The sequence below is a fragment of the Felis catus genome, chromosome C2, assembly GCF_018350175.1.
Source record: "Felis catus isolate Fca126 chromosome C2, F.catus_Fca126_mat1.0, whole genome shotgun sequence".
NCBI classification, from domain to species: Eukaryota; Metazoa; Chordata; class Mammalia; order Carnivora; family Felidae; genus Felis; species Felis catus.
The window spans coordinates 1,089,031-1,116,652 of NC_058376.1; the positions used below are offsets into that span (position 1 = coordinate 1,089,031).

Sequence of the window (27,622 nt, forward strand, 5' to 3'; positions counted from 1 at the left end):
GCAGGACGCACTTGGAAATGCAGCTCCCAGAAAGCCACTCAGAGGTTCCACATTTGCCAAACAGGAGCTCACACACTGACGGACCTCAATAAAGGAAGAAGAGCAAACGCCCATAATGGGCCATAGCAAAGATCCAACTTCGGGAGGAGGGCAACCTTGACTCCAAATCGCTCCAGATCTGGGGGGGAGAGTATCGCATGAACCCGGCCCCCACAGCAGAAGGAACTCCAAGTTCTGCAGTGCCGACAAGAACCAGGGCTAATGAGGGTTTAAAAGAGTTTCTGTAGGGGGGAGGACAGGCAAGGATGATTCAGCTTCATGCCCATCACAGAATCCACCAATGCAATTAGCCTTTCTAAGTAATTATACTCTTGGTGATGGTCTCAGCAGAGAAGAGAAGGAGGTAGCCAGGGCGTTGAACTTCTTTACTCCTCCACCTCAAAAAATAGCATCTGGGGGTCAACGCACGGTGGTGATGTGGTCAGTAAGGCCGAGGAGCAGAGACCCCAAGAGCCCCTGTATGGTGGGCCTGCCTCGCCTCCTGGCCTGGGACAGCAGGCCCTTTCATCCTGCCGCACACCAAGACTATGAGCTTCCACCTCTTAGAAGTTCAGACTTGTCTCCCAGCACCCACCCCTGCCTGGGGAGGGGGTAGTTTTTGTTTCATTTTCCCATTTAATAGATCATACTCCGTGGGTGCAAATACCGATATGCACACGCATGTTTCAATCATTTCAAATTATGTCGATGAACTCTGTTCACTATGAACTTGCAATAATATATAAAAGGATTTTTGTTTCAATCTCAGTTAGTATATGGGGTTATTCAATTAAAATTATAAACTGTTACTTTTACTTCCTTGGCTTTCTGATTGAGTGGCTCTCATTACCAGAATCGGAAGCGGGAAATCTGTCTGGGCTCTCACCAGATATTGAAATCGCCTATAATACATCCAGTAGACTTTCTAGGCAACTACCAACCACAAGAGTTGCAATCCATGATAGAGAGTGAGCTCTGCACGCCCCTGTCCTGGGACCCTCGATGAGAGATGCTGCCGTGCAAGGACAAGCCCAGCACAGACACCGGCCAAGCGCACAGACTCTGCTCTTCCCAACAGCAAGTGTGCATCCCGTGATAGCACGACATGTGGCTGCTTCTTGTGCAGAAAGTTTGGAAAGTGCAGAAAGGTGCAAGAAATGTATTTAAAACACCTCCAATATGTCATTTGCAAATACCTTTTCCCATTCCACCGGTTGCCTTTCAGTTTTGTTGACTGTTTCCTTTGCAGTGCAGAAGCTTTTTATCTTGATGAGGTCCCAACAGTTCATTTTTGCTTTTAATTCCGTTGTCTTTGGAGATGTGTCAGGTAAGAAATTGCTGCAGCTGAGGTCAGAGAGGTTTTTTTCCTGCTTTCTCCTCTAGGGTTTTGATGGTTTCCTGTCTCACATTCAGGTCCTTCATCTATTTTGAGTTTATTTTTGTGAATGGTGTAAGAAAGTGGTCTAGTTTCCTTCAGCATGTTGATGTCCAGTTCTCCCAGCACCATTTGTTAAAGAGACCATCTTTTTTTCATTGGATATTCTTTCCTGCTTTGTCAAAGATTAGTTGGCCATACTTTTGTGGGTCTAATTCTGGAGTCTCTATTCTATTCCATTGGTCTATGTGTCTGTTTTTGTGCCAATACCATGCTGTTTTGATGATTACAGCTTTGTAGTAGAGGCTAAAGTCTGGGATTGTGATGCCTCCCACTTTGGTCTTCTTCTTCAATATTACTTTGGCTATTCGGGGTCTTTTGTGGTTCCATACAAATTTTTGGATTGCTTGTTCTAGCTTTGAGAAGAATGCTGGTGCAATTTTGATTGGGATTGCATTGAATGTGTAGATTGCTTTGGGTAGTATTGACATTTTAACAATATTTATTCTTCCAATCCATGAGCACGGAATGTTTTTCCATTTCTTTGTATCCTCTTCAATTTCCTTCATAAGCTTTCTATAGTTTTCAGCATACAGATCTTTTACATCTTTGGTTAGGTTTATTCCTAGGTATTTTATGATTTTTGGTGCAATTGTGAAAGGGCTACTATCCAAAATATATAAAGAACTCACCAAACTCCACACCCCAAAAACAAATAATCCAGTGAGGAAAAGGGCAGAAGACATGAATAGACACTTCTCTAAAGAAGACATCCAGATGGCCAACAGGCACATGAAAAGATGCTCAATGTCGCTCCTCATCAGGGGAATACAAACCAAAACCACACTGAGATACCACCTCAAGCCAGTCAGAGTAGCTAAAACAAACAAATCAGGAGACTATAGATGCTGGAGAGAATGTGGAGAAATGGGAACCCTCTTGCACTGTTGGTGGGAATGCCAACTGTTGCAGCCTCTCTGGAAAAGTGTGGAGGTTCCTCAAAAAATTAAAAATAGATCTACCCTATGACCCAGCAATAGCACTGCTAGGAATTTACCCAAGGGATACAGGAGTGCTGATGCACTTGTACCCCAATGTTTATAGCAGCACTTTCAACAACAGCCAAATTATGGAAAGAGCCTAAACATCCATCAACTGATGAAGGGATAAAGAAATTGTGGTCTATATACACAATGGAATACTACGTGGCAATGAGAAAGAATGGAATATGGCCTTTTGTAGCAACGTGGATGGAAGTGGAGAGTGTTATGCTAAGTGAAATACGTCATACAGAGAAAGACAGATACCGTATGTTTTCACTCTTATGTGGATCCTGAGAAACTTAACAGAAGACCATGGGGGAAGGGAAGGGGGGAAAAAAAGTTACAGAGAGGGAAGGAAGCAAACCATAAAAGACTCTTAAAGACTGAAAATAAACTGAGGGTTGATGGGAGGTGGGAGGGAGGGGAAAGTGGGTGATGGGCATTGAGGAGGGCACCTGCTGGGATGAGCACTGGGTGTCGTATGGAAACCAATTTGACAATAAATTTCCTATTAAAAAAAACCAAATAAATAAATGCAAATAAAATAAATAAAATAAATAAAAGCATCTCCAACTCCCACCCAAAAACACCAATAGCAGTAAACTGTATTTTCTTCTAGAAATTTCTCATTGTAACATTTACCTATATACTTTTTAAATAAATGATATAGATTATATATGTTTTCAGAACAATGTAATACAGCTGTGTCTGTAATATCTGTGGAAAACATTCATAACAGCTTGCTTTTAGCCTTTTAATGTTTATTGATACCCTTAGAAATTTGTCCACAAAAATGAAACTTACCTACCATTTGAAATTACCTGCATTGCTTTTATGCTTAGAAAATGCTTCTGTATATCAAAGATCAGACTAATTTTCCTATAATTCTTCTCTAACTAAAAAAAGCATATATGTTTCCCCTATTGTTATAAAAGTGATATATATTCATTTAGAAAAACTTAGAAAGTTCAGAAATGCGTGAACATAGATACCAGAAGTGATTCCAGATCTCAGAAACATACCATAAGCTTTTGGTTGTATCTCCTGGAGGCCTTTACAATACACACACACGTGAGCACACACACAGGCACAGGTGTGCACGTATACCACACACAGCCCTATATTTCATGTCGTATATACTGTTTTTACGTGTATTTTGACTTCATATGCTAAGCGCATTTTTTCACGTCATGAGTCATTCCTATAAATGCTACTTGCTGTCTAATGTCCTCTGTGTTGTAGAAGAACAATAACTGATTTACTAAATCCTCTATTATTGGGCCTTCGGGCTGCTTCCAATTAATTTAATTATTTAAATTAAGGCTATAACGAATATCCCCCATGACTGTTTCTTGAAGACGAATTCTTGAGAGAATTTTCAGCCACATTGCCTGAGAATTTCAGAGCCCCTGACACTCAAGGATGAAGAACCCCCAGACCCCCTCCCCTCTCCAGTCATCCTCTGAGAGTCTAGTCTCTGGGATTCTTCGCCAAAACGCTGTATCATAAACTTTCCTAAAATACATGCCAACGAGATGGTCAAAGGATGACGCACATGTGTTTATTCATTAGCAACGAGGGTTGGCATCCTTCCATGTTTGTTGGTATTTCTGTTCCTTTCATAAACTGCCTGCTCAAAATTCAGCAACAAAGTCATCGAGTGTGAATCAATAAAACACATGAGGATAACAAAAAAGAGGAATGCATATTAATTTCTGGTCAAAGGCTCAACAAATTTAGGTAAATATATTGTAGAAAGGAAGAAATTCAGGTTCGTCCCCAGGTCACTCGAGAGAAGTGGAGCCCCGGAGCTGAGATTTTAGCCTCTGACACTCCTTTCCCCCAACAAACAAACAAAAACCAAAGTGACATGACTTGAGGCAGAAGAAGGCAGAGGACCTACAATTCAGAGACGCCCCACACATGGGGGGTGGCACTGGGCAACAGGGAGCCCAGCCAGCCTGTGGGCATCCGCACAAGGGAGAATCGTTATTAGATTCTAATCTGAAACTGGAGCTCAGGGTGAACTCCAGATCTAAATCATCTCAGACAAGCGACCAAGTCTCCCAGTCTCCCAGCAAACCGGTCCCGCTGGTCTGGAGCACCGCCCCCGCCGTGCCCCTGTAAAGTCACTGTGACCCCACAAGGGGCATGGCGATGGGAAATTAGTTACAACTATGGGACGCTTAGTTTTTGAGGCTTACGTGTAGTAATATATTTTGTAATCACTGTATTTCAGCGAGTTTTTTTTGTTTTACTGTTAATGTATTTAAAAATTTCTAACACTGCTTAGATTATTTTTAAAATGACTACACATTTAACATATTAAGTCTTAAGTAAAAAACACGTTAACACCAAGTGTTTCTCTTCAGGTACAAAAGCCTTATAGATGTTAAAGCCCTCACCATTCTTGCACCAGCTCTCCTTCTGGTTAGCGGTCTGGAGGCCCTCTCTACTAGCCATTGGCTAGCCCATGTTTCCACTTCCTTCCACGGGCCTCTGAATTCAGTATGCGGTGACTGTGCTCTACAGAAGTTTTGAAATCAGGCATTCTCTACTCTCCAGGTTTGGTGTCGTGACTGGAGAGGTCGAACCCATACTTCCGGCTGCCGGGGACGGGGCCTCCGAACCCCACGGGGCCCCCTCCGCTGTCGTCCCTTCCTTCTCCCAGAGATGGCCCCTTGGGCCACCCTGAGAATGGCGTCCCTCACTAGGCTGTGAGCACCCAACAGCTGTCAGCGAGTCTCCCCACAACCCCCGTGAAGCCCACCCTTCTCCCACAGCCTTCTCTCACACGGCTGACGACACTTCCCTAACCCTGAGGCAAAATCAACCTGACCTCAGAGGGAGAAACTGGACGGCTAGCTAGATACAGCTGAGCATTCCCACAAATATGAGTGGTTCCGTGAGTTCAGTAGGCGGGGTTTACTGCCAGCCAGGAATATCCTCACACACGAATCCCCTGTTCACGAGCTGGGCTCTGGAGTCTCTACTTGGTTCTGCTAAGCTGTTTGTCTCTTAGCGGCGATACTAGCTGCTGTGATATCTTTAGCTTTTATACAAAGTTGTGATATCAAATAGGGTAAGTTGTCATGCACCTCTGTGCTTTTCTAAAACATGCTGGCCACCTCTACACATTTTCCTTCCTCGTGACATTTAGAAGTGATTAACCAATTTCTATTAAATATCCTGTTGCAATCACATTCATTTTTTGTAATCTCTCCATCATAAAACACGGCAGGTAGATGACATCATTGGGAGCGGCAGAATAATAACCACTGACAGCTCACTCCTCCGTAACTGCAAGGAGAACAGAACGATGACAGCACGTTCATGATGAACTTAAGAACTCTGGAAATGGACCAGAGGCCTGCAGCATCCAAGGATGATTTATTTATGCAAGAAAATCAACTGGATCTTTGTAAGAGCAGTGAGCTCAGGGCATTTTAACTTGGCCCACCCCCAGCCCCTCTCGCCAGCCCAGCAGAGCAGCTGGCACAGCCCCAGAAGGGGCAGGACTGGGCAGGAGCTCCTCCAAAGCTGTGAATACTTTGCTTTCAAAAATGAAGAAAGATCCCAACTCAATAACCTCAACTTCCACCAAGAAACTAGAAAAACAAAAGAAAACTAAACCCAAAGTCAGCAGGGGAAGGAAATAAAGCCCAAAGCAAAAACAAGTGAAATCCAGAATGGAAAAACAAACCACGAGTGGGTTCTTTGAAAAGATCAACAAAATCGACATGTCTTCATCTAGACTGACTGAGAAAAACAGAAGACTTAATTACTAAAATTAGGAATGAAAGAAGAAATGTTACTGCCCAACTTACAGAAATAAAAAGGATTATAAGGAAACACTATGAACAATTTTACATCAACAAATTCGATTAACAAGATGAAATGAACAAATGCCTGGAAATAAATACAAACTATAGAAACTATAGAAACTATAGAAATAGAAAATTTGAATATAGTCACAGATGCAGAGGATATACTATAGATGATATAAACATTTCCATGGAATAGAATTACAAATGCACAAATAAACCCTTACATACACAGTCAATGGTTTCTGACTGGGAGGGACAAGACCAACGGAGAAAGACTGTGTCTTAACAAATGGTGCCGGGACAACTGGACATCCACATGCAAAAGACCAACTTTGGACCCCTACTTCACACTATCTACAAAAATTAATTCAAAGTAGACCAGAGATTTAAATGCAAGAATTAAAACCATAAAGCTCTTAAAATAAATGTGAACCTTTGGTTAGACAACGGTTTCTTACATGTCACACCAAAAATAGAAGTGACAAAATGAAAAATAAACAGGACTTCGTCAAAATTACAAAATTTTGTGCTTCAATAGACATTACCAAAAAAGTGAAAAGACAACCCACAAAATGGGAGAAAATTTCTGTAAATCGGATAAGGGAAAAATATCCAGAATATATCAAAAATCCTTACAACTCAACAATACAAAGACAAATAATTCTATTAAACAATGGACAAAGGATTTGAATATACCTGCCCCCAGAGAATGCATATAAACAGCCCAATAAACACAGAAAAAATTCTAACCATCACTAGTCATCAGGGAAATGCAAATCAGAATCACAGTGAGATGCCACTTCACGCCCACTGGCTATAATCAAAAAGACTGACAATAATAAGTGTTAGTGTGGATGTGCAAATACTGGAATCCTCGTAAATTGCTGGTGGGAATGTAAAATGGGAAGGCCATCTTGGAAAACAAGGTCAGTTTCTTAAAAAGGTAAACATGTTATTGCCACATGACCCAGCAATTTAAACTCCTCCATACCCATGGGAACTGAAAATACACGAAACCTAGCACATGAATGTTCATAATTACATTATTCGTAGTAACTAAAAAGTGGAAGCAACTCAAATGTTCATCAACGGATAAAGGGATGAACAAAATGCTGTGTATCCGTACAATGAAAATTCATCCATAAAAAGAAATAAAGTAGTAATATATGCTAAAACATAGATGAACCTCGAAAACATTATGCAAAGTGAAAGAAGCCAGACACAAAATGCCACATACTGTATGATTCCATGTACCTGAGATGTTCCCAGTGGGCAAATCGATAGAGACAAAAAGTAAATCAATGGTATTCAGGGGCTGTGGAAAGGAGAATACGGGGAGAAATGCGAATGGGCACAGGGATTCTTTTTAGGTTGCAGAAAATGTTCTGACGTTAGATAGCAGTGATGGCTGCAAAGCTCTGCAAATACACCAAAAACATACCAAACCATTCAATTATACACTTTAATGGGGTGAATTTTATGGTATGCTAATTATATCTCAAATCAAAACAGTAAATATAATAGGTATCCATGTAAAACCATGAAGAAGAAATAGTCAACATTTTGCTTTCTTTGCTTCAGATCTCTATTCAAAATGCCTGTGGATACCACTAATGCATCAGACCAAACTGATAACCCCTCCTTCCCTATAGGTTGGTAAGGACATAATCTAAACCATATTTACTTAATTCAGGTGTTTATACCTTCACTGGCTATGTAAATATCCAAAAGCAGTACCATAATGCACCCCTACTTGCTAACTTGGTTTTTCACAGTCAACACTCACTGAGATTTATGCATCTTGATACATGTAGATCTAATTCATTTTAATGCTGAATACTTTTTGACTACAGGAATAAAACAGATGCCTGGGTCCCTTTACTGAGACCAGTTAGGTAGTTTCCACTGTTTTACTAGTACAAACCCAGTAGGACCGCATCTTCTAGCACAAATACCTGATAATGGCATTGGTGGGTCATATTAGGTGCACATTTTCAACTTACTTATGTAACCAGTTCATGTCCAAGCAGTTATACCAGCCAGTACTCCCAAGAGCAAGGTGAAACCAAGTTCCCAGTTTCCCCATACCTTACCAGTATTTAATTGACCTCATGCTTGCCAACTTGGTGACTATGAAATGGTCTCTCACTGTTGAACTTCATATTTCATGAGTTAATAGAAAAACCAGTTTTCACACAGGTTTATAAAAACGTTTCTGGTTTCCTCATTTTGAATTGCCTTCTTACAGCCTTTGTCCATTGTATGCTTATTCTTTCTAGATCTCTGATATTAATCCTTTTCATGTTATATGACTTTCAAGTGTTTCCTTCTGTCTTTTAGTACCATAAAAATCTACCATACAGATGATTTTTTTATATAATGTAGTCAAATAAACCAGCCCTTTTCCTTATCGTTAGTGCTTTTTGTGCCCGGTTTAAGAAATTCATCTGCACCCAGATGTCACAGAAAGACTTCTGTCTTTTCATCTATAAGTGTTAGTTTTGCTTTTCACACTCAGGATTTTATTCCATCTAGAATTCAGTCTCATACAGGAAGCATTTGCTGGGGACCTAATTTTATCTTTACCACAGGGTAGAAGATTATCCCAGCAATATTGACTAAAAGGTCCATCCTTTCCCCCACTGACTTATAATACAACCTCTAGTATTACGAATTCCTGTGTATGAGTATGGGTGTGGGGTGGGGGGGTGGGGGTGCACAGGGTATGTGGGATGTATAGGGTGTGTGGGATGTGGGGATTTGAGTGTGGGTGTGGGGGGACAGGGGGATGTGGTTGTGGGATGTATGTGTGGGCGTGAGGGGTAAGGGGAGTGGGGGTGTAGGTGTGGGAGATGTGGGGTGTGTAGGGTAGGTTGGGGTGTTAGGGCATATGAGAGGGTATGGGTATAGGATGTGGGAGGCTATGAGCCTGGAGGTGTATGGGGGGGGTATAGACAGGTGGTAGCTGGGTGCGAGGAGGTGTGATGTGGGGAGTGGGATGTGGGGGGGTGTGAAAGGGTAGGGATATAGGGTACGGGGGTGTGAGTATGGAGGAGTAAGTGGTGTGAGAGTGGGAGATGTGGGGCGTGTGGTGTAGGCGGAGGGTGTTAGAGTATGTGAGAGGGTATGGGAATAGGGTGTAGGGGGCTAGGAGGGGGGTGTGGTCGTGAGGATAGAAGGTGGGCTGGTGTGGGTGGGTAGGGGGTACGATGTGGGAGGAAAGAGAGGGTGAGTATAGGATGTGGCAGGGTGTGAGGGTGTGGAGGTGCGGCAGTGTGGGGAGGGTGTATGGTGTGAGTATGCTCCCTAGGTCTACTGCATGGACCTATCTGTCCGAGAACACAAATCCTGAATATCACACCTTTATAATAAGCTTTGGCATCTGAAAGGGCAAGCCTCCTGGTATTGTTTTTTCAAAATTACTTATCTTTTTGGTTCTTTATTCTTCTATCTGTATTTTAAGATCAACTTTTCAAAACCCATGAGAACCCCTGTCAGAACTTGTTTGGCACTCCGGTAACAAATGCCATCTTTAAATGCTGGTCAGTCCCATCGTTAACAAGATGTAGCTAACATAGGTGATTCCTGCCTTCTCTTTTTTTTTTTTTGATCAATCTTACTGAAAATTTAAAAATCTTGTTTGCCTTTACAAAGAGGCAGTTTTTTATTTTACTACATCTATTTTTCTTTGTTTCCCATTTCACAAGTTTCTATTCTTACCTTTATCACTTCCTTCCTTTTATTTTCTTTTGCTCTCTTGACTTTTTTAAAAAGTTTATTTATTTATTTTGAGAAAGAAAGAGTGCGCATGTGAGTGGGGGTGGGCAGAGAGAGAGAAAGAGAGAGACAGAGAGAATCCCAAGCAGGCTCCACGCCGTCAGCACAGGCCCGACTCCGGGCTTGATCCCACGACCCTGGGATCATGACCTGAGCTGAAATTAAGAGTAGGATCAGCACACACCCGACTCTGGGCTCGATCCCACGACCCTGGGATCATAACCTGAGCTGAAATTAAGAGTAGGATGCTTAACCGACTGAGTCACCCAGGTGTCCCTTGCTGTCTCAACTTCTTCACTTGGGCACTTATTTGAACAATTTTGAACTTTTGTTCTTTCCAAATACATAACTCTAAGGATATAATTTTCCCTCCAAGCACTGTCACATTCTACAGACCTTAATTTACATTGTTACCACCAGTCAATTCTGGAGATTTCCATTGTGACCTCCTCTTTAATTTGAAATTTTTGTGTGTATGTTTTAAATGTCAGATACATAAACTTTCCTTTTTGTGCTTCTATTATTGATTCTGACTTAATTTTGTTGGGTCAGAGAAGACGGTCTGAAAGAACTTGAGATTTACTTTGTGACCAAAAAATGTCTCATGTGCCTCAAGAGAGTATGTATTCTAGGGGGTGCCTGGGTGGCTCAGTAGGTTAAGCGGCCAACTTGGGCTCAGATTACGATCTCACAGTTCATGGGTTTGAGCCCCGCATCGGGCTCTGTGCTGACAGCTCAGAGCCTGGAGCCTGCTTCTGATTCTGGGTCTCCCTCTCTCTCTGCCCCTTCCCCACTCCTGCTCTCTCTCTCTCTCAAAAATAAACATTAAAAAAAGGGGGAAAGAGAGAGAGAGAATGTATTCTCTAATTGTTTGTTGTTTTATTATATGACCGAGAACTAGAGCTTGTTCAAATTTTGTACACTGTTGTTTGTAGCTGACTCATCAATTCCTGAGAAAGGAATATTAAAATAGCCCATACGGTTGCAGAATTATCAATTTCTCCTTGTAAATCGGCCAATTTTTCTATATATTCTGAGGTTTAGTTATTGCATATGTATAAATTCTTTATGATTGTTTTCTTTTATCATCATACAGAAGCAACATTTTACATCACAAAGCCTTTGTCGCCACACACACTCATCTGATATTGATGGAGCCGCACCAGTTTCGCTGGTGTTAATTGCCTAGTCTATTTACTTCACATAAACCATCAAACTCTCTCCCAGATAATGTTCTCGGAAGCATTTGGGTGGGTTTTGTATTGTATTCTTTAGATCCAATCTTCAGACCCGATGTCCTCATCAACTTGCTGGGTGCCCCGAATCATAGGACTTCCCGGAGCACTGAATGTGGGGTTTGAGGTAAGAAGTGGAAATCAGGGAGGCTCCAAGGCTTCTGGCTTAGACAACCAGAACATGGAGCCACGGTGGAAAGCTCAAGAGCTCGGTGTGTGGACACGTAAGTCTGAAATGCTTATTCGCCTTGCAAGCGGAGATGTCAAATAGACAACAAGACACCTGAGTCCGGAGTTGATGGTACAGGCCCAGGGAGGGAGCCATCAGAACAGAGAAAGGGTGAGACCCCCCCCCACCCCAGAGGAGGGGCGTGGAGGTGCAAGAAGCCACGCTGAAGTGAGCAGAGACACAACAGGGCAGATAGGACGTCCGGACGGGTGGAGACAGCCAGCCCTTTAGGGGCAAGAAAGCAAAAGGGCAGAAACATACACCCGTTATACTCCCTCCCCCCGACCCCGAGACAAAGTACGAACACGACTAGTGTGAGCAAGCGGTTCCACACGCGTCCCACTCGCGGCTGCCCTGGCGACAGGCCCCTTCCAAGCCAAGCTAACAAGGAGGACACGGCGCGCAAGCAAAAAAGAACCAGAAACCAGGGGCAGGGCCACGAGGGTCTCGTGGGCTCCCCCTTCAGGAAGGTTTCGGGAAGAGACGCCGAGGCCGATAAAGAGCCAGATCAGGAGGAGAGCAACGTGCACTTGACTAAATGGGTACAGGTGCCTTTGTGCACGCGGGAGGACGGCCGGGCTGAGCCCCTAGATGTTTTTCTGCTGACAGGTCAAGACGGCATCACATGGCCGCACGTCTCTACTGTCATTCTCACGGGTGGCGGCGTCTCTAAGAGCCCGGAAGCTGAGATCACACAGACCCTCAGCAGAGGACCCTCTTGACACATCCAGACTGGCGGCATGCCGAGGGGGGTCCCGCCTGCACCGTGCTCCCGGCCCCCGCCTCTCGGGCTGGGCCCTCCACGGAAGGCACGGCACGGAGGCAGCAGGGGGCGGCACAGCCTCGGGGAGCCCGCGCTGTGTCAGGAAGAGCAGACGCGGCCCGAGAGCCGCAAAGCCGGGGAGCGGCCGGGAGCGGTGTCTGACTGCCAAGGTGAGCTACAGCTCGGGAAGACACCGGCTCCTCCCAGGTGAGGCAAGGAGAGCGCGCGCGCAGACAGGGCTCGGGGCAGGCCTGGAGGCGCCGTCTGCGGAGCGGCGGGCCCGGCAGGAACAAGGTCGGGGGCTCGGCCGGGCGGCTGGAACAGAAGCTGAACAAAGCCAAGGGAGAAGCGATAAGCCGAACTAGGAGGCGGGGTGCGGGCCGGCGCCAGAAAACCCGAACCGCGCGGCTGACGGGCTCCCTCGCTCGCGTGTTATCGGAAAGATAACGGAATGAATGCCAAGGAACGCTTCAGAGCCGCGGTGGCATATGGAGATCTGGAATTGTATTACTTCTGGAGGAAGTTCCTAAAGTCTAGACAATACGTTTATCTCCAAACTGCGACGTGCTGCCAGGAGGGGACACGCGGCTGAGAGGGCGGCAGCGTGGCACTGCCAAGCTGGCAACGCACAGAAGCAGCGCCAGCTAAAAATGTATCCTTGTAATCAGCGTACAAATGTAGATCTTGAGAACAGTTACAAACTAAGCCGATGTTTATACTGTCAGCGGAAAACTTGGACACCGATCGCTTGGAAAAGAAAAAGTTTCCTTGAAACGATCGGGAGAGTCAGTCTTCCAAACTGACTCACCAAATGAAAACACGGCAAAAGTGCAAATTTAGGTTTTCAGGGAATTGCAAATTAAAATGAGATACAATGACACATCTATTAGAATTGTTAAAATTTAACAAACTGACAATACTAAATGCTGACAAGGGTGTGCAACAGCAGGAACTCGCTCTCGTTCACTTCTAGAGAGAATGAAAAATAGCGAGGCTGCTCTGGGAGACAGTCTGGCAGCTCCTTACAAAACCACACACGGTCTTACACGTGATCCAGCAATGGTGCTTCTTGGCAGTTGCCCAAATGAACTGAAAACTTCTGACCAAACAAAAACCTGCACACGAACGCTTACAGCAGCTTGATTCACAATTGCCAAAAACTGGGAGCAACCAAGACATCCTTCAACGGGTGAATGGATAAAGAAACCATGGTACATTCATACAATGGAATATTATTCAGCAGTAAAAAGAAATGCCCTATCAAGCCACATACACACACACACACATACACACACACACACACACGACAAATCCTAAATACAAATTGCTAAGTGACAGAAGCCAGTCTGAAAAAGCTACATACTATATGACTCTAACTATATGCCATTCTGGAAAAGGCAAAACTGTAGGGATATAAAACAGATCAGTGGTTATCTGGGGCTTGGGCAAGGGGCTGAATAGGCAGAGCCCAGGGGATTTTCAGGGCAGTGAAACCATTCTGTATTACAGTGTAGCGGGGACTGTAAGTAAGCATTTGTCAGAAACCATAAAACTTTACAGCACAAAAAGTTAACCTTAATGTATGCAATTTGAAAAAAAAAAGTCATTCAGGATGGCAGGGGAATCCCAGGAAGGCATATGGAAGGAAGGCAGTGGAGGAAGCTAACTGCATCACAAATGTAGGGAACAGGCTCCCCGAAGGGGGTGGGGTAAGGTGCAGACCTAAGTCATTCTGCAGGTGAGTGGAGTCTGCAAGACTGAAGGCAGAGGAACTGAATGACATGATCGATAACACGGATTCCCAGGGGTGCGAGTTAATTCTGACACTGCCTACCCGCACGCGGGGACTGAACAGTGAAGGGAGCGGATGGCGGGAGGCGGGAGGCGGGGGTCTCACTCTTGGAGGAGGTTACGTGTAAGCAAGAGGAGGACGCTGGAATGACCCACCCGGTGATGGACTGGAGCTGGGAATGTCAGTGTGAACTCGTGTTTAGCTTGCCGCAGACACAGACGGTTACACATGGAGGTACTTACAGAAATGTGTACCTACACAGGGTAACATATACACATATATTTCTGCTCTGCCAGCAAGAGCGCCCCAGATGATGGTTTCTTATACCATATTCTCCAACCAAAGGAACCAGGCTCCTGATTCTAGGGCCGGTGTTGGGATATATACAATAGGAGCCCAGAGTGTCTTCTAGTACCAGAAAGAAAAGAGGTACTTAAAACACAGAACAGAGCAAAACAAACACAAACACACACAAAGATGAGGCCCACCCGAAGGACCCCAGAGCCAACTAAAAGGACTCCCACGGGCCTAAGCTGGAACAGTCTGATCGACAGAGCAAATACAGCAGCACAGGAATGTAAACTAGAGTACAGAATGAACATCCATGACCCATTCTGATATGAACAAATGACTGAAAATATAAGTAAATGGGAGAGAGCAAACGAATCTCCTGAGAAGACAGTTCTAAATCGTTTCTGTAGCTACTCTGCGACCAGGGAGGGAGCGTATGTCCCCCCCGCCCCCACCGACTCAAGCATGCACTGTGCATAGTAACTTTCTCCTGAAGAAGAGTGTGGGAAAGGAAAGAACAGGTGTAGACTGGACACATCAGCCACGTGAGCACCATCGTATCAGTGATAAGTCAAGGTGACAGTATATACTCTTGACATGGGATGAAAATGCACGTCACCTCGGTGGTCTTCCTCCCAAAACCTGCACCCCCAGTCTAATCACGAGGAAAATATCAGATAAATTTCAATAGAGGGACATTCTACAAAGTCCCTAAAGTAGTCCTCAAAACTATCAAGGTCATCAAAAACAAGGGAAGTCTAAGAAACTATCTCAGCCAGGAAGAGCTTAAAGAGGTATGACAACCAAATGTTATGTGTTCTGGATGGGATTGCAGGAAAGAAAAAGGACATTAGAGAGAGACTAAAGAGGGGCGCCCGGTGGCTCAGTCAGTTAAGCATCTGACTCTTGATTTCAGCTCAGGTCATGATCTCACGGTTTGTGGGTTCAAGCCCCGCATTGGGCTCTACACTGAGAGTGCGGAGCCTGCTTGGGACTCTCTCTTTCCCTCTCTCTTTGCTTCTCTCTCTCTTTCTTTCTCTCCCTTGCAAAATAAATAAAGTTTAAAAAAGAGAAAGAGAAAAACGAAAGAAATCTAAAGTAGGAACTTCACTTAATAACATATCAACATTGGTCCATTAATTATGACAAATGTACTGTATAGTGTTAAACTGGGTGTGGGGTATACAGAGATTCTCTGTATTACTCTTTTTTTTTTTTCAACGTTTATTTATTTTTGGGACAGAGAGAGACAGAGCATGAACGGGGGAGGGGCAGAGAGAGAGGGAGACACAGAATCGGAAACAGGCTCCAGGCTCTGAGCCATCAGCCCAGAGCCCGACGCGGGGCTCGAACTCACGGACCGCGAGATCGTGACCTGGCTGAAGTCGGACGCTTAACCGACTACGCCACCCAGGCGCCCCTGTATTACTCTTATATTAATCCTGCAAATCTAAAACTGTTCTAAAATAAGCAGCTTATTTTTGAAGAAAGCCAGCAATTAAAGGTGAAAAAAAGACCAAGGTCACCAAGTTGTCATTTGTCTGCCCCTGGTGGGAAAACAGCAAATTTCTCATAGCGTCGTCAAATTCAGAAAGATTGTCATGTCACTTCGGACACTGACATTGCAGAGTCACAGAGAAGGTGCTTCTGCCAGAAGGTCCAAGCTCACAGGAGACACTCAAGATTTTATCATTGGGGCCACCACATAACCTGCGGTATATCTGAGGCGCTAAGTGTTTTCTCTCTGACTAAAGAGTGTGATCTGCTTAGCTGTAACGGAAGCTGAACAGTGCCAGTTTTGCTTTAACCGCATTTCTAATTCTTACATTGAATATTAGGCGTAGGGAACTGAATATTCTAGAAGGCGGGCTATCATTTCTGGCCACGGTGAACATCTCTTCTGCCTTGCTGGCCACTGCCTTAGCAGCAGCCTCCTGTGCTGACCACTGCCACCAGGCTAGACGTTGTGCACACACTGCCACTCTCCCTCACACCAACTTCCCAAGACAGGACTATTGTTTCCACCTTCCAGATGTGGACGCTGAGGTCCAGAAACTTCACAGCAAGCAAGCAGTAGAGGCAGTGTTTGAAGTACCCCCTGCCAGGTACCAAGGCGGGGACCGGCTTACCCTGCCAGGCCGGGTTCTGCCCCAGGCCCCTTGGCCTCTCTGCACACAGCCAGGTATACAACAAAGTGGCCTGCAGTGAGGCCTCGCCCGGCTGTGAGCAGAGCCCACTGGTCAAGCAGACATTTTTGTGAACAGTGCAAATGCTCCCGAGAGAGCAGAGGATTCTTCCTACGTGGAGAAAGATCAGGAGTCATTCTGAATCTATGCCCTTGAAACAGAGCCAGGGTCTAAAAGCTTTTACAGAACCACATGCATCACAATCATCAATATGCCATTAGATCCTGGACATTAATTCCCTAAAAGTATTTCTGAACCTTTGAAAGGATTAACCCTTTACCATATTAAAGCCCCCGCACTCACATGAGCTAGAACTGCTGGCTTTTCTTTTTCCACTCAAATGAGACACTGATTTTATTTTTCTATCTTCACTAAGGTTACTGAGATAAGACTGTTTTTGAAAGTGATCCTTTTCCCTTCATTTACCAAATATTAGGAAAATCCTCATTCAGCTTCCAACAGTTCCACAGTTCCCAAACCTGAAGCAGAAAAACAGTGTTGGTCCCTCCCTGGCTTCTTGATCAACACGGCCTTTAGTGTGCAGGGCTCCCAAAGTCTCCCAAGAGAATCAGATGGGGTTCTTAGAAGTCCCCTAACCTGACAGCAGGAGGGCATCCTCCCACAAGGCCGCCAGGCCCCTTGGGGGACACCTGGTGTGCTGCCACTTCCTCCCTGGCAGGAAGAGCAACGCTGTGGTCCTACTAAGTATGCTCCCTCCACACAGAGCCACCACGGCTGCCACTCAGTGGTGAAGCAGCGTCAGGCTCAGCAGTCGGAGAAGCCGGGGCTGAATCCTGACACGTTCACCAGGGGAACGACCTCGGGCAAGCCTCTTGACTCCTGTATCTCCAGGTCCCCCTCACCCACGGCAGCCGGCCTCCCAGGGCTGCGTGAGCAGTCACGCGTGCGTGTGCAGCACTGCGGCCTAGCAGACGCCGCAGGGGACCGCTCCTCTGGCACCCCACCTGTCTGCACACACCAGTGACAGCCCCGCTCTCTGATCCCCTCTAGGAGCCTAACAGCAGGCAGGCAGCACAGGGTGAAGCAGGACTATCGCCGCCATCACTTAGATTCCATGCTCCTAATAACACGATCATCTTTGCCAAGTGCCCTCTGGAATCCATCTAATATGCCTCACAGGAGGATCACGTGCAGTGGCCCAGAGCCTCTCAAAATGGGGCCAGAAGAGCTCACTGGGAATACAGATTCATAAGCCTCATACCTACTGGATCAGAATCCGGATTTTTAAAATCCCAGTGGTTCATGTGCACATTGAAGTTTGAGAAGCACTGGCCTAGATCCCTAGAGATGAAAAAGTATTTCAATTTCGAGGTTTCGAGGAGGGAATATTTCAGAGCAGAAAGCACGCCTTCTTTCCCACTCTGGCTATTAATAACACGTATACACATTCAGTCAGCAGGAAGAGTAAACAGAGATTGGCTTCAGGGGCCTAGAAATAAAAGTTGTAAAAAAGGAAAAAAATAAGTGTGCTGACAAGTCTTATAACCACGAGATTTTCTATCATCTTTTTGCCAAACCCCTCTAAGCGCTTTCTCCTCTGTTGGATCAAAGTTTGCAGAGATAAATACTGCGTTTTTACAAACAAACATCCAATTTCTAGTTGTAAGCCCCACTGGGAACTAGAACAGCATCACACTGAAGAAGAAAGAAAACAGGAACTCACTGGTGTTTTCTGACAATTTCTGGAAGCCGGTGAGCTCACCCCTGAGTTCAGGGTCACCCGCGCTGCCGCCCTCCTCTGGGCCTCAGCTTCTTAATCTAAGCTGCTGAAATGAAAGGCCCGCCCATGCTACCTGGGGTTTGTGCTAACTGAACCAGCACTTGCTGATCAAGCCAAAACTCCCCTCATTCTAGAGCATTTACTGCAGGGGGCTGGAGAAAAGGGGGGGCAAGAGGAGGGGCCAGCATGGGGACAGAAAGGAAAAGCCCACCCCAGTGGCAACAGTGAGCTCTTCTCCCACACCATGTTAGACTCCGGCTACTACGAAACTTGACTGATAAGGCCCCCAGGCGGCGCCCAACAGAAGGATGAACCATCTCTTAGAGGTGACGGGCCGGACCGCAGAAGCCCCCAGGTGCCTCTTGTGCAGTCAGGGTGCAGAAGCTCTGTTCCAGGAGAAAGAATGTGCTGAAATTCCTTACAACTGTCTCGAAGTAATGAGGTCGATTTGCTCACGAGATGTGCAGACCACTCAGAGAGGGGCTGTCCGGAGCGGCGGCAGAGGCTTTCAGGCAGGCAGACAAATGCACACGTGCAAAAGCCACAGTCAGTCCCAACACCGAACATTCTCTGTGCCTCTCCCGCTCCTCAGTGGACCAAATCAGTGAGGTTAAGACCAAGCCCACATTTTCTGCCTGCCGGGCCAATGCAGGGTCAGGAAACCACAGCCCGCTGCCCTTTCTGTACCGCCTATGAGCTAAGACTGGTTTGGGGATTTTATAAGGTTGAGGGGGAAAAAAGAGAACATACGGCAGAGGCTACGTGTAGCCCACACACCTACAATATTTGCCATATGGACCTTTCCAGAAAACACGTCCAGACTGCTGGCTTGTGGCAACCATAGGCTCCAGGTGTCCCCGGTGCAGGTCCACCCTTGGAGGCATTTTTTCTGCCAAACACACAGCCAAGAAAGCCCCGAGATGCCTTGAAAGCGTGAAACCTGGTGGAAACATGTGCTCAGTCATCCTAGGAATCTAATAAAAACACAGCCACTAACTGCCAAGCTCCCTAAGGAACACCGAGAAATCTTTTCTCCGTGTGCACGGGGGTGGGTGGAGGGGACCGTCCAGCCGAGCATGCTCTGGATGGACAACACAAGTGTCGGGGGCACCTTGGCTGGCGAGGGGCCCTGCCTGCTAAGGCCCACTGCGCCCCCAGTCTGACTCCCACTGTGCGTGGTCTCCCTGTAACGGAAAGCACCAGGATGCCCACGGCCCTGGCCCAGGTGAGCCTCCAGCCGAAGACAATCCCGGGACTAAGTGCCAGCGGCAGCGTCCCTGCTCGTTCCCGTGGTCAACCACGGCACCGGGCTGGCCACGGAAAGGACGGCAGGAAGCAAAGTCCGGAACCACGCCTCGCGGACAGCAGCGCCCGGTACTAACACGAGTGCGGGCGGAGGCCTCCCCGCCCAGCCAGAGCGCCCCTCCGCACCCGAGCCAGGCGGCCCCACTGACAGACGAGGTCAGCTCACCAACCGGCAAGAGGCCCGCTTCCCGACGACCGCTTCTGCGCGGGCTACTCCGGGGCGCTTCCAGGCACCCAGGAACCGAAGGCAAGTGGTATTTGGTCATCTCCAGCATCCACTGTCATAACGTATTCGGCAGATGGAGCGCTGTGTCGTATACCTGCACTGTATCACAGCCCTCTGTAGGTCATTTGGCTCACAAAATTGATTTAGGAGAGATTATTCAATTCCATTTTACATTTTCATGTTTGGGAACTCTGCCAGCAGCAACTCCTGTTCTTCCAGAGGTCAGGAAGCTATGGACAAGGCAATCTCCTGCTGTTGTAAATGGAGCTCCATATTCCCGTTATGAATTTCCTGTCAATCTTCAAATTACTTCAAATACGATTGCCCTTCATTCAGACAGTGTTTTATGTCTCCATGCCTGCCTCCTTCCCCTATCTGATTACGGCCTCGTCTGCAGACAGCTCTCCCTCAGAGCCCCTCCGGGCGCCTCTGCCGGAAGTGTGGGCGGGCGAGGACAGGAGGGCCCCCGCAGCCCGGGTCGGGAGCAGGCTGGCCAACCACCGCGGTCATGAGCGAGGGCATCCGCCATCTCGTGCCCTTCTCCCTTTCTGCGGGGAAACAGGACCACCGTCGCCGCTGTCTCCTCTCGCTCCAATGGGGGCTCCGCCTGCCCTTCTGCCAGCCACCGGCCACTCCATGTCGCCCAGGCCTGCCGCCAGTGTCCTCTCGGGCATTCCCTGCATCTGACACATGTCACCCTATCCGCCCAGGACTCCTTTGGTTCTCTGCCACAAGACCAGCTGTTCTTCTCAGGTACTCTGATGGAAGCGGGGTCTTCTCCTTGACCTCTTGACATCAGCCTCAGTCCAGGTCCCCGTCCCTCTGTGCCCCCTGCAGAAACCCCATCCACCCATCTAAATGCACACCAGTTCCAAACCCCGACCTTCACGCGATGTCCTGTTCCTATCTCCAATGTGACATGTCCAAGCAAGAACCTCCAGCCTCCCACCCTCCCAACCTGAGACCCCTGATGGCTTCCCCATCCCTGGTCACCAGATGGCACCCTTCCAGGCTATCCTCCTCATGTCACATGTCTATGCTTGTGAGCAAGGCCTGTGAGCTCTACCATCAACCATATCCAGCATCCAACCACTTCACACCCCACCGCCCCGATGCACACCACCATCACCCTTCCAAGGTCAATGGACTGACCTCCCAGTGGGCTCCCTCTTCTGCCCTTGCCCCCTGAAAGAGCAGGCAGAGTCATCCTGTCAGAGCCTAAGTCCATTCATGTCACCGCTCGGCCCAAAACCCTACAACGGCTCCCTATTTCCCAGAGTAGAAGCCAAATTCTCCCACTAGCCTACAAGGCCCACCAAGACCCGCTCACCCTCCCTGCCCTCCCCCCCTGCACTGCCCTCGGCTCTTGGCCATCATCCATCGTCTCCTCGCCCTCCGCTCTGCTCCACCACCCAGCCACTCTATCTGTCCTTGGCATCTGCTGTCATGTCCCTGCCTCTCAGACATTCTTCCCCAAATATCCACTCATCTAACTTCCTCACCTGCCTCAAGTCTACCCCTAGACATTGCTGCTTCAGGGAGGGCAGCCCAGCCCTCCTCGGCCAGCATTCCCCAACTCCCCTCCCCTGCCCTACCCTCTATCACAACCTGCTCCCTTATTACAGCTCCCGTTCACCATGTCTGTCTCCCCCTGACAAGATGTAAGGCTCCTCGGGGCAGGTGTCTACCTGTTCTGTTCACTGGCAGTGCCTGAGCGCCTAGAACAGGGCCTGGCACTTGGAAGGTGTCCATAAATTTGAATTTAAAACTTGCTGGTCTCAAAACGTGAGTTTCCTGGACACCAAAATAAAAGGGGGAGTAAAATGAGTTTCAGTTTTGACTATGGCTTTGACGTGTGAGGAACAGCAAGGATGCCGATGTGGTTCAACAAAGTCAGCTGGGCAAATGGCAGGGAGTGAGCCCCAGAGCCCGCAGAGACCAGATCACACGAGGCTCGGAAGCACTTCCCCTTGTACTAGGAGGGGCACAGGGAGACTCTGGATAGTTTGGGACAGAGGGATGGCATGATTTGACCTATATTTGTTAAATAAACTTCTGATTTTGAGCTAAACGTAGATTCACATGTAGTTGTGGTTGTACAAATAACACAGAGGAAACCCAGGGACCCGTACCCTAGTTCCCCCAATGGTGACATCTTACAAAATTATCGAACATTATCACAACGAAGATACTGATATTGATTCAGTCAAGATGTGGAACACGACACTTCCATCCCCACAAGGATCCCTCACATTTCTCGTTTACAGCCACAACCTCCCACCCCATCTCTTCCCGAACCCCTGGCTACCACCAATCTGTTCTCCATTTCTATAATCTTCTCATTTCAAGAATATTATATAAACGGAATCATACAGTATGCAGCCTTTCAGGACTGGCTTTTTTCACTCCCCCTCATTCTCTGGAGATTCCTCCAGGTCATTCCGTGCGCACAGTTCAGTCCTTTTCATCACTGAGAAGCACTCCATGGAAGGGACGTGCCACAGTTTGTTTGACTGTTCACCCGCCGAAGAACATATGGGTCGTTTCCAGATTTTCACTATTTTAAATAAGCCTACTGTGAACGTTTGAGAATAGCTTTTGTGTGAACATAGTTTCCACTGCTCTGGGATAAATGCCCAGGAGTTCTTATTGCTGGATTGTACGGTAGTTACAAGTTTAATTTTATAGAAACTGGCAAACTGTCTTCCAGAGTGCCTGTACCATTTTACATTCCCACCAGCCATGTTGTGAGAGATCCAGTTCCTCCATATCCTCACCACGATCTGCTATTATCACTATTTTTGTTTTATCGTAGCCATTCTGATGTGTGCGTAGTAGTGTCTCGTTGTGGTTTTAATTTGTACTTCCTGAACGGCTAATGATGTTGAGTATCTTTCCACATGCTTGTCCACCATCTGTATGTCCTCTTTGGTGAAAGTTCTCTTCATGTCTTTTGTGCACTTTCAAGTTGAATCGTTTTCCTTTTTTTTTACTGTTGAATTTTGATAGTTTTTTATATATCCCATCACCAGTCTTTTCTCAGATATGTGATCTTTGCAAGTATTTCTCCCAGTCTGTAGCTTGTCTTTTCATCCTCTTTTTTCTTTTGTAGGAAAAGTTTTTAATTTTGATGAAGTCCAACTTCTTACTTCTCTTATAGATGACGTTTGGAGTCTAGGCACTCTTTGCCTAACCTTTGCCCAAAAATGCAAACATGGTCCTATTTTTCCTGTTTTATAGTTTTACATTTTATATCTGAGTTTGTGATACATTTTAAGTTCATTTTTGTATAAGATGTAAGACTTAGTGATTGTTTCATTTTTTACCTATGAATGTTTGATCCCTCCAGCACCATTTGTTGGAAAACCTATCCTTTCTCCATTGAATTGCTTTTCAAATTCTCAAAATCATTTCAGAAAATAATTTCTCAAAAATCATTTGGGCATATTGGTGTGATTCTCTACACTATCTTCTACACTGGGTTCTCTGTACTGTTCCACTGATCGCAGTGTCTATCTTTCTGACAATACCACATAGTTTTGATTACTGTGGCTATAAAATCTGGAAATTATGCAGACTGATCTCTCTCCCTTTACTCTTCCTTTTCAAAACCGTTTTAGCTATTCTAGTTCCTTTATTTTCCATATGTAGTTTATAATCAGCTTGTATATATCTACAAAAAAAATTGCTGTGATTTTAACAGAAATTACATTAAACCTGTACAACAGTTTGGGGAGAATTGACAACTATGTTGCATTTTCTAATCCATGAACATGCTACGTCTCTCCATTTATTTAGATCTAATTTGATTTCTTTCATCAGGGTTTTGTAGTTTACAGTATAAAAGTTCTATAAATGTTTTGTTACATTCATACCTGTGTGTTTATTTTTCAGGAATTGTATTCTTAACTTTGGTGTCCACGTGTTCATTAATAATAACACACAAAAATAAAGCTGATTTTTGTGTTTATCTTGTATGATGCAACACTGCTAAACTCACTAATTCTAGTTTGTTTTATTTTTGTTGTGTAAATTCCTTGGGATTTTCTATGTAATCATGCCATCTGCAGATAGGGACAATTTTATTTTTTCTTTTCTGATCTGTAAGCCTTTTATTTCTTGTCTTGTCTTACTGCATAGTCTAGAACTCCTAGCACTATGTAGAATAAGAACAGGTAACCTTGTCTTGTTAGTAATCTTAGGGGGAAATCATTTAATCTTTCGTTTTAAGTATGATGTTAGCTGTAGATTTTTGTAGATGCTGTTTATCAAGTTAATTAACTCTCTATTCTTAGTTTTCTGAGTCTTTAATCAGATGTTGGATTTTGTCAAATGCTTCATTAAATTGAGTGATATGATCATTTACTTTTTCTTCTTTAGCCTGTTAATTACAGTATATTACACTAACCAATTTTCAAATATTGAGCCAGGCTTTCATCTCTAAAATTATACAATTCTTTGTATGTATTGCTGAATTCTGTTTGCTAATATTTTGCTAAGGATTTTTGCATCTATATTCATAACAGACGGTCTATTTTTTAATGTCTTTTTTCTGATTTTAATATCCAGGCCATAATAACTTTATAAAATGAATTGGTAAGTTGTTCTCTTCTGTCTTCTGAAAAATACAATAATCATGTCATCAGCGTCCCAGAAGAGGAAATGGGCAGAGCTGAAAAAGTACTTAAAGAAATAATGGCTTAAAAGTTTTGTGCTGTTTGTCTGGAGTAGAGCAGTTACTGTCTAAATGTTTTCTCTTTTGCTGTGTTGTCTCTTTCCTGGCCCTTTGGCTGGAGGAAGCAGACTTCTGTTGCATTTTTTTTTGTCTCTTTGTTGGTTTGTTTCCGTTTTCTACACTTGTGGTATTTATGGGTTACCAGCTTCTCAAGTTTGAGGCTAGGGTGTTTAAAAGAACACTCAGAGAAATCACTGTCATGTCATTCCTTGTGTTCTGAGGCCCCTAGCTGGTCTTCCTTCTCATCCTTTGTCAGACTCTGCATTTGTTTTATACATAACGTCCAAGGTCTTTAGTTTCACTTAGTGGGAAAAACAGGGGAAGCACATCAACTCCATCCTCCCAGAAAGGGAAGTCGATCTACACTTTGAGAAAGATCATTCTGGCCACTGTGGGGATAATCACCTGTAACTAAACAAAAACTGAAGCAAAGAGACCCATTAAAGAGTAATGAAATTATCCAGGTGAAAGATCAAGGTGGCTAGGGGCCAGGCTGATAGCAGTACAGGTGGTAAGAAGTAGTTAAATCCTGAATATATTGTCAAGAAAGTGCAGACAAAATTTGCAGACGTCGGGCATGAGAGAAACCAAGGAGTCAAAGATGATTCCCAGGGCTTTAGCCTGATGAGTGGGAAAATGGAGTTGCCACCAATGGATATAGAGAAGGCTGAGGAAGAAGCCAGGTAGGGAGAAAGAATGATGATTGAGTTGTTTTTCAAGTGTGAAGTTAGAAATGCCCATGATACAGATAAACAGCAGTGTTAGGTATGGAGATGAATATGAGCCTGGAGTTTAGGGACTGGGGTTCAGGCTGGAAAGATGTATTTAAAGTCATCAGGGTATAGGTGGTATTTAAAGCCATGAAACCAGGTGAGATCAGTGAGGGAATGAGGTAGAAAGAGAACAGTAACCTCTGGGCTCTCCAATGAGGACTGGGATTTGGAAAGGAGCCAGCAAAAACATATTGAGAAGAAGCAATCAAGAGCTAGGAGAAAAGTTAGAAGTGTGTCCTATGAAGCCAAGTAAAGAAAAGTGTTTTTCTTTCTGTCTTTTTTTAATGTTTATTTATTTTTGAGAGAGAGAGAGAGAGAGAGAGAGGTAGCGAGAGAGCCAGAACACAAGTGGGGGAGGGGCAGAGAGAGAGGGACACACAGAATCTGAAACAGGTTCCAGGCTCTGAGCAGGCAGCGAGCACAGAGCCCGATACGGGGCTGGAACCCACAAACTGTGAGATCATGACCTGAGCCAAGGTCAGACATTTAACCGACTGAGCCACCCAGATGCCCCGTAAAGAAAAGTGTTTTAAGGAGAAAGGAGCAAAAACCTGGATTCAGATGCTGCTAAAAAGTCAAGCAAGAGGAAGACTGAAACTTGACCACTGAATTTGACAAAGTCAAAGAGGTCTTTGGTGATTCTGATGACGCTGTTTTTGTGAAATAATAGGGAAAAAACCCAGATGCAGTGGGTTCAAGAACGAATGGGAAGGAATTGCTGACAATAAATGTAGGCCTGAGACTTAGGTGAGTCACTAACTTCACCTATAATTGAGGATAATGGTGCCTTTTCTTCCTTAAATGAATCTCTAGTCTGGGTTAGATACAGCAAAGTAAGGAGATCTAGGGAAAAGAAGTTGTAGGTACACTGGATTTTCATAAGAGATCATAGACAAGTACATAGAATACTATAATGGAATAGCAAATTCTATACTGGATGGGAAATCAGGACAGAATTCTCCAAGGAAGTTATGCTATGTCTTAAAGAGGGCTATCATGAGAATCAGCAAAGCTCTTTGCATAAAAGCTTTTTGAAAATAAGGTCCTGCAGAAGTATGTGTAATTAAGATGGAAGAATTAATGAAACTTGATCGGTTCTGATGGTGTCACTTGCAGAGAAAGACCTAACTTTAAGTCATAAGAGAAATGGACAACCACTGAGTTCAGTGAACATACAGTGTCCTTTTAGCCAAAAGAATACAAGTGGGCAGTGCTATATTCTTCATTCTTAACATTTATAAAAAATCTTACATGCAGTTAAGTGCATGTCAAGCTATGAAATAAAAACAAAAGTCTATCCCTCCACAAAAAAAATAATAAATTAAACACACACACACACACACACACCAACATCTCCCTCCCACTCTGCCAGCATCAGTTGTTTTTTGGCTTCAACATTCAGAGTATTGCAAACCATCATCTTAACATTACAATCAAAACCCAAAATGATATACTTTCTTTAAAAATTAAAGAAGTGACATCATCAGGGAAATACAAACCAAAACCACCATGAGATACCACCACACACCTGTGAGAATGGCTAACATTAACAACTCAGGCAACAACAGATGTTGGCGAGGATGCAGAGAAAGAGGAACTCTTTTGCACGGTTGGTGGGAATGCAAACTGGTGCAGCCACTCTGGAAAACAGTATGGAGGTTCCTCAAAAAATTAAAAATAGAACTACCCTACAACCCAGCAATTACACTACTAAGTATTTATCCAAGGGATACAGGTGTGCTGTTTTGAAGGGACACATGCACCCCAATGATTATAACAGCACTACCAACAATAGCCAAAATATGCAAAGAGCCCAAATGTCCATCAATGGATTAAAGGATATAAAGGATGTGGTATATACATACAACGGAGTATTACTCAGCAATCAAAAAGAATGAAATCTTGCGATTTGCAACTACATGGATGGAACTGGAGGGTATTATGCTAGACGAAATTAGTCAGTCAGAAAGACAAATATCATATGACGTCACTCATATGAGGACTTTAAGATACAAAACAGATGAAACATAACAGAAGTAAAAATAATATAAAAACAGGGAGGGGGACAAAACATAAGAGACTCTTAAATATGGAGAACAAACAGAGGGTTACTAAACGGTTTGTGGGAGGGGGTATGGGCTAAGTGGGTAGGGGGCATTAAGGAATCTACTCCTGAAATCATTGTTGCACTAGATGCTAACTAACTTGGATGTAAATTAAAAAAATAAAACAAAACAAAAAAACAGCTGCATCTTAAACTCACCAATTTGTGTACATTAAATATG

The 27,622-nt window shown here is 45.0% G+C and overlaps 2 protein-coding genes across 6 annotated transcripts in view; one reads left to right on the top strand and one right to left on the bottom strand.

Moving 5' to 3' along the window:
- PCBP3 (poly(rC) binding protein 3) overlaps positions 1 to 27,622 on the bottom strand; it is a 276,340-nt gene that overhangs the window by 195,565 nt on the left and 53,153 nt on the right. The gene's annotated exons all lie outside the window — the stretch shown is intronic.
- The window catches only part of LOC109503256 (nascent polypeptide-associated complex subunit alpha, muscle-specific form-like), a 71,488-nt gene continuing 56,131 nt past the window's right edge, over positions 12,266 to 27,622 (top strand). The window contains exons 1-2 of the mRNA XM_045036448.1: positions 12,266 to 12,458; positions 16,404 to 16,476. Coding sequence (XP_044892383.1) covers positions 12,266 to 12,458; positions 16,404 to 16,476 — 266 coding nt within the window. The remainder of the gene's footprint in view (positions 12,459 to 16,403; positions 16,477 to 27,622) is intronic.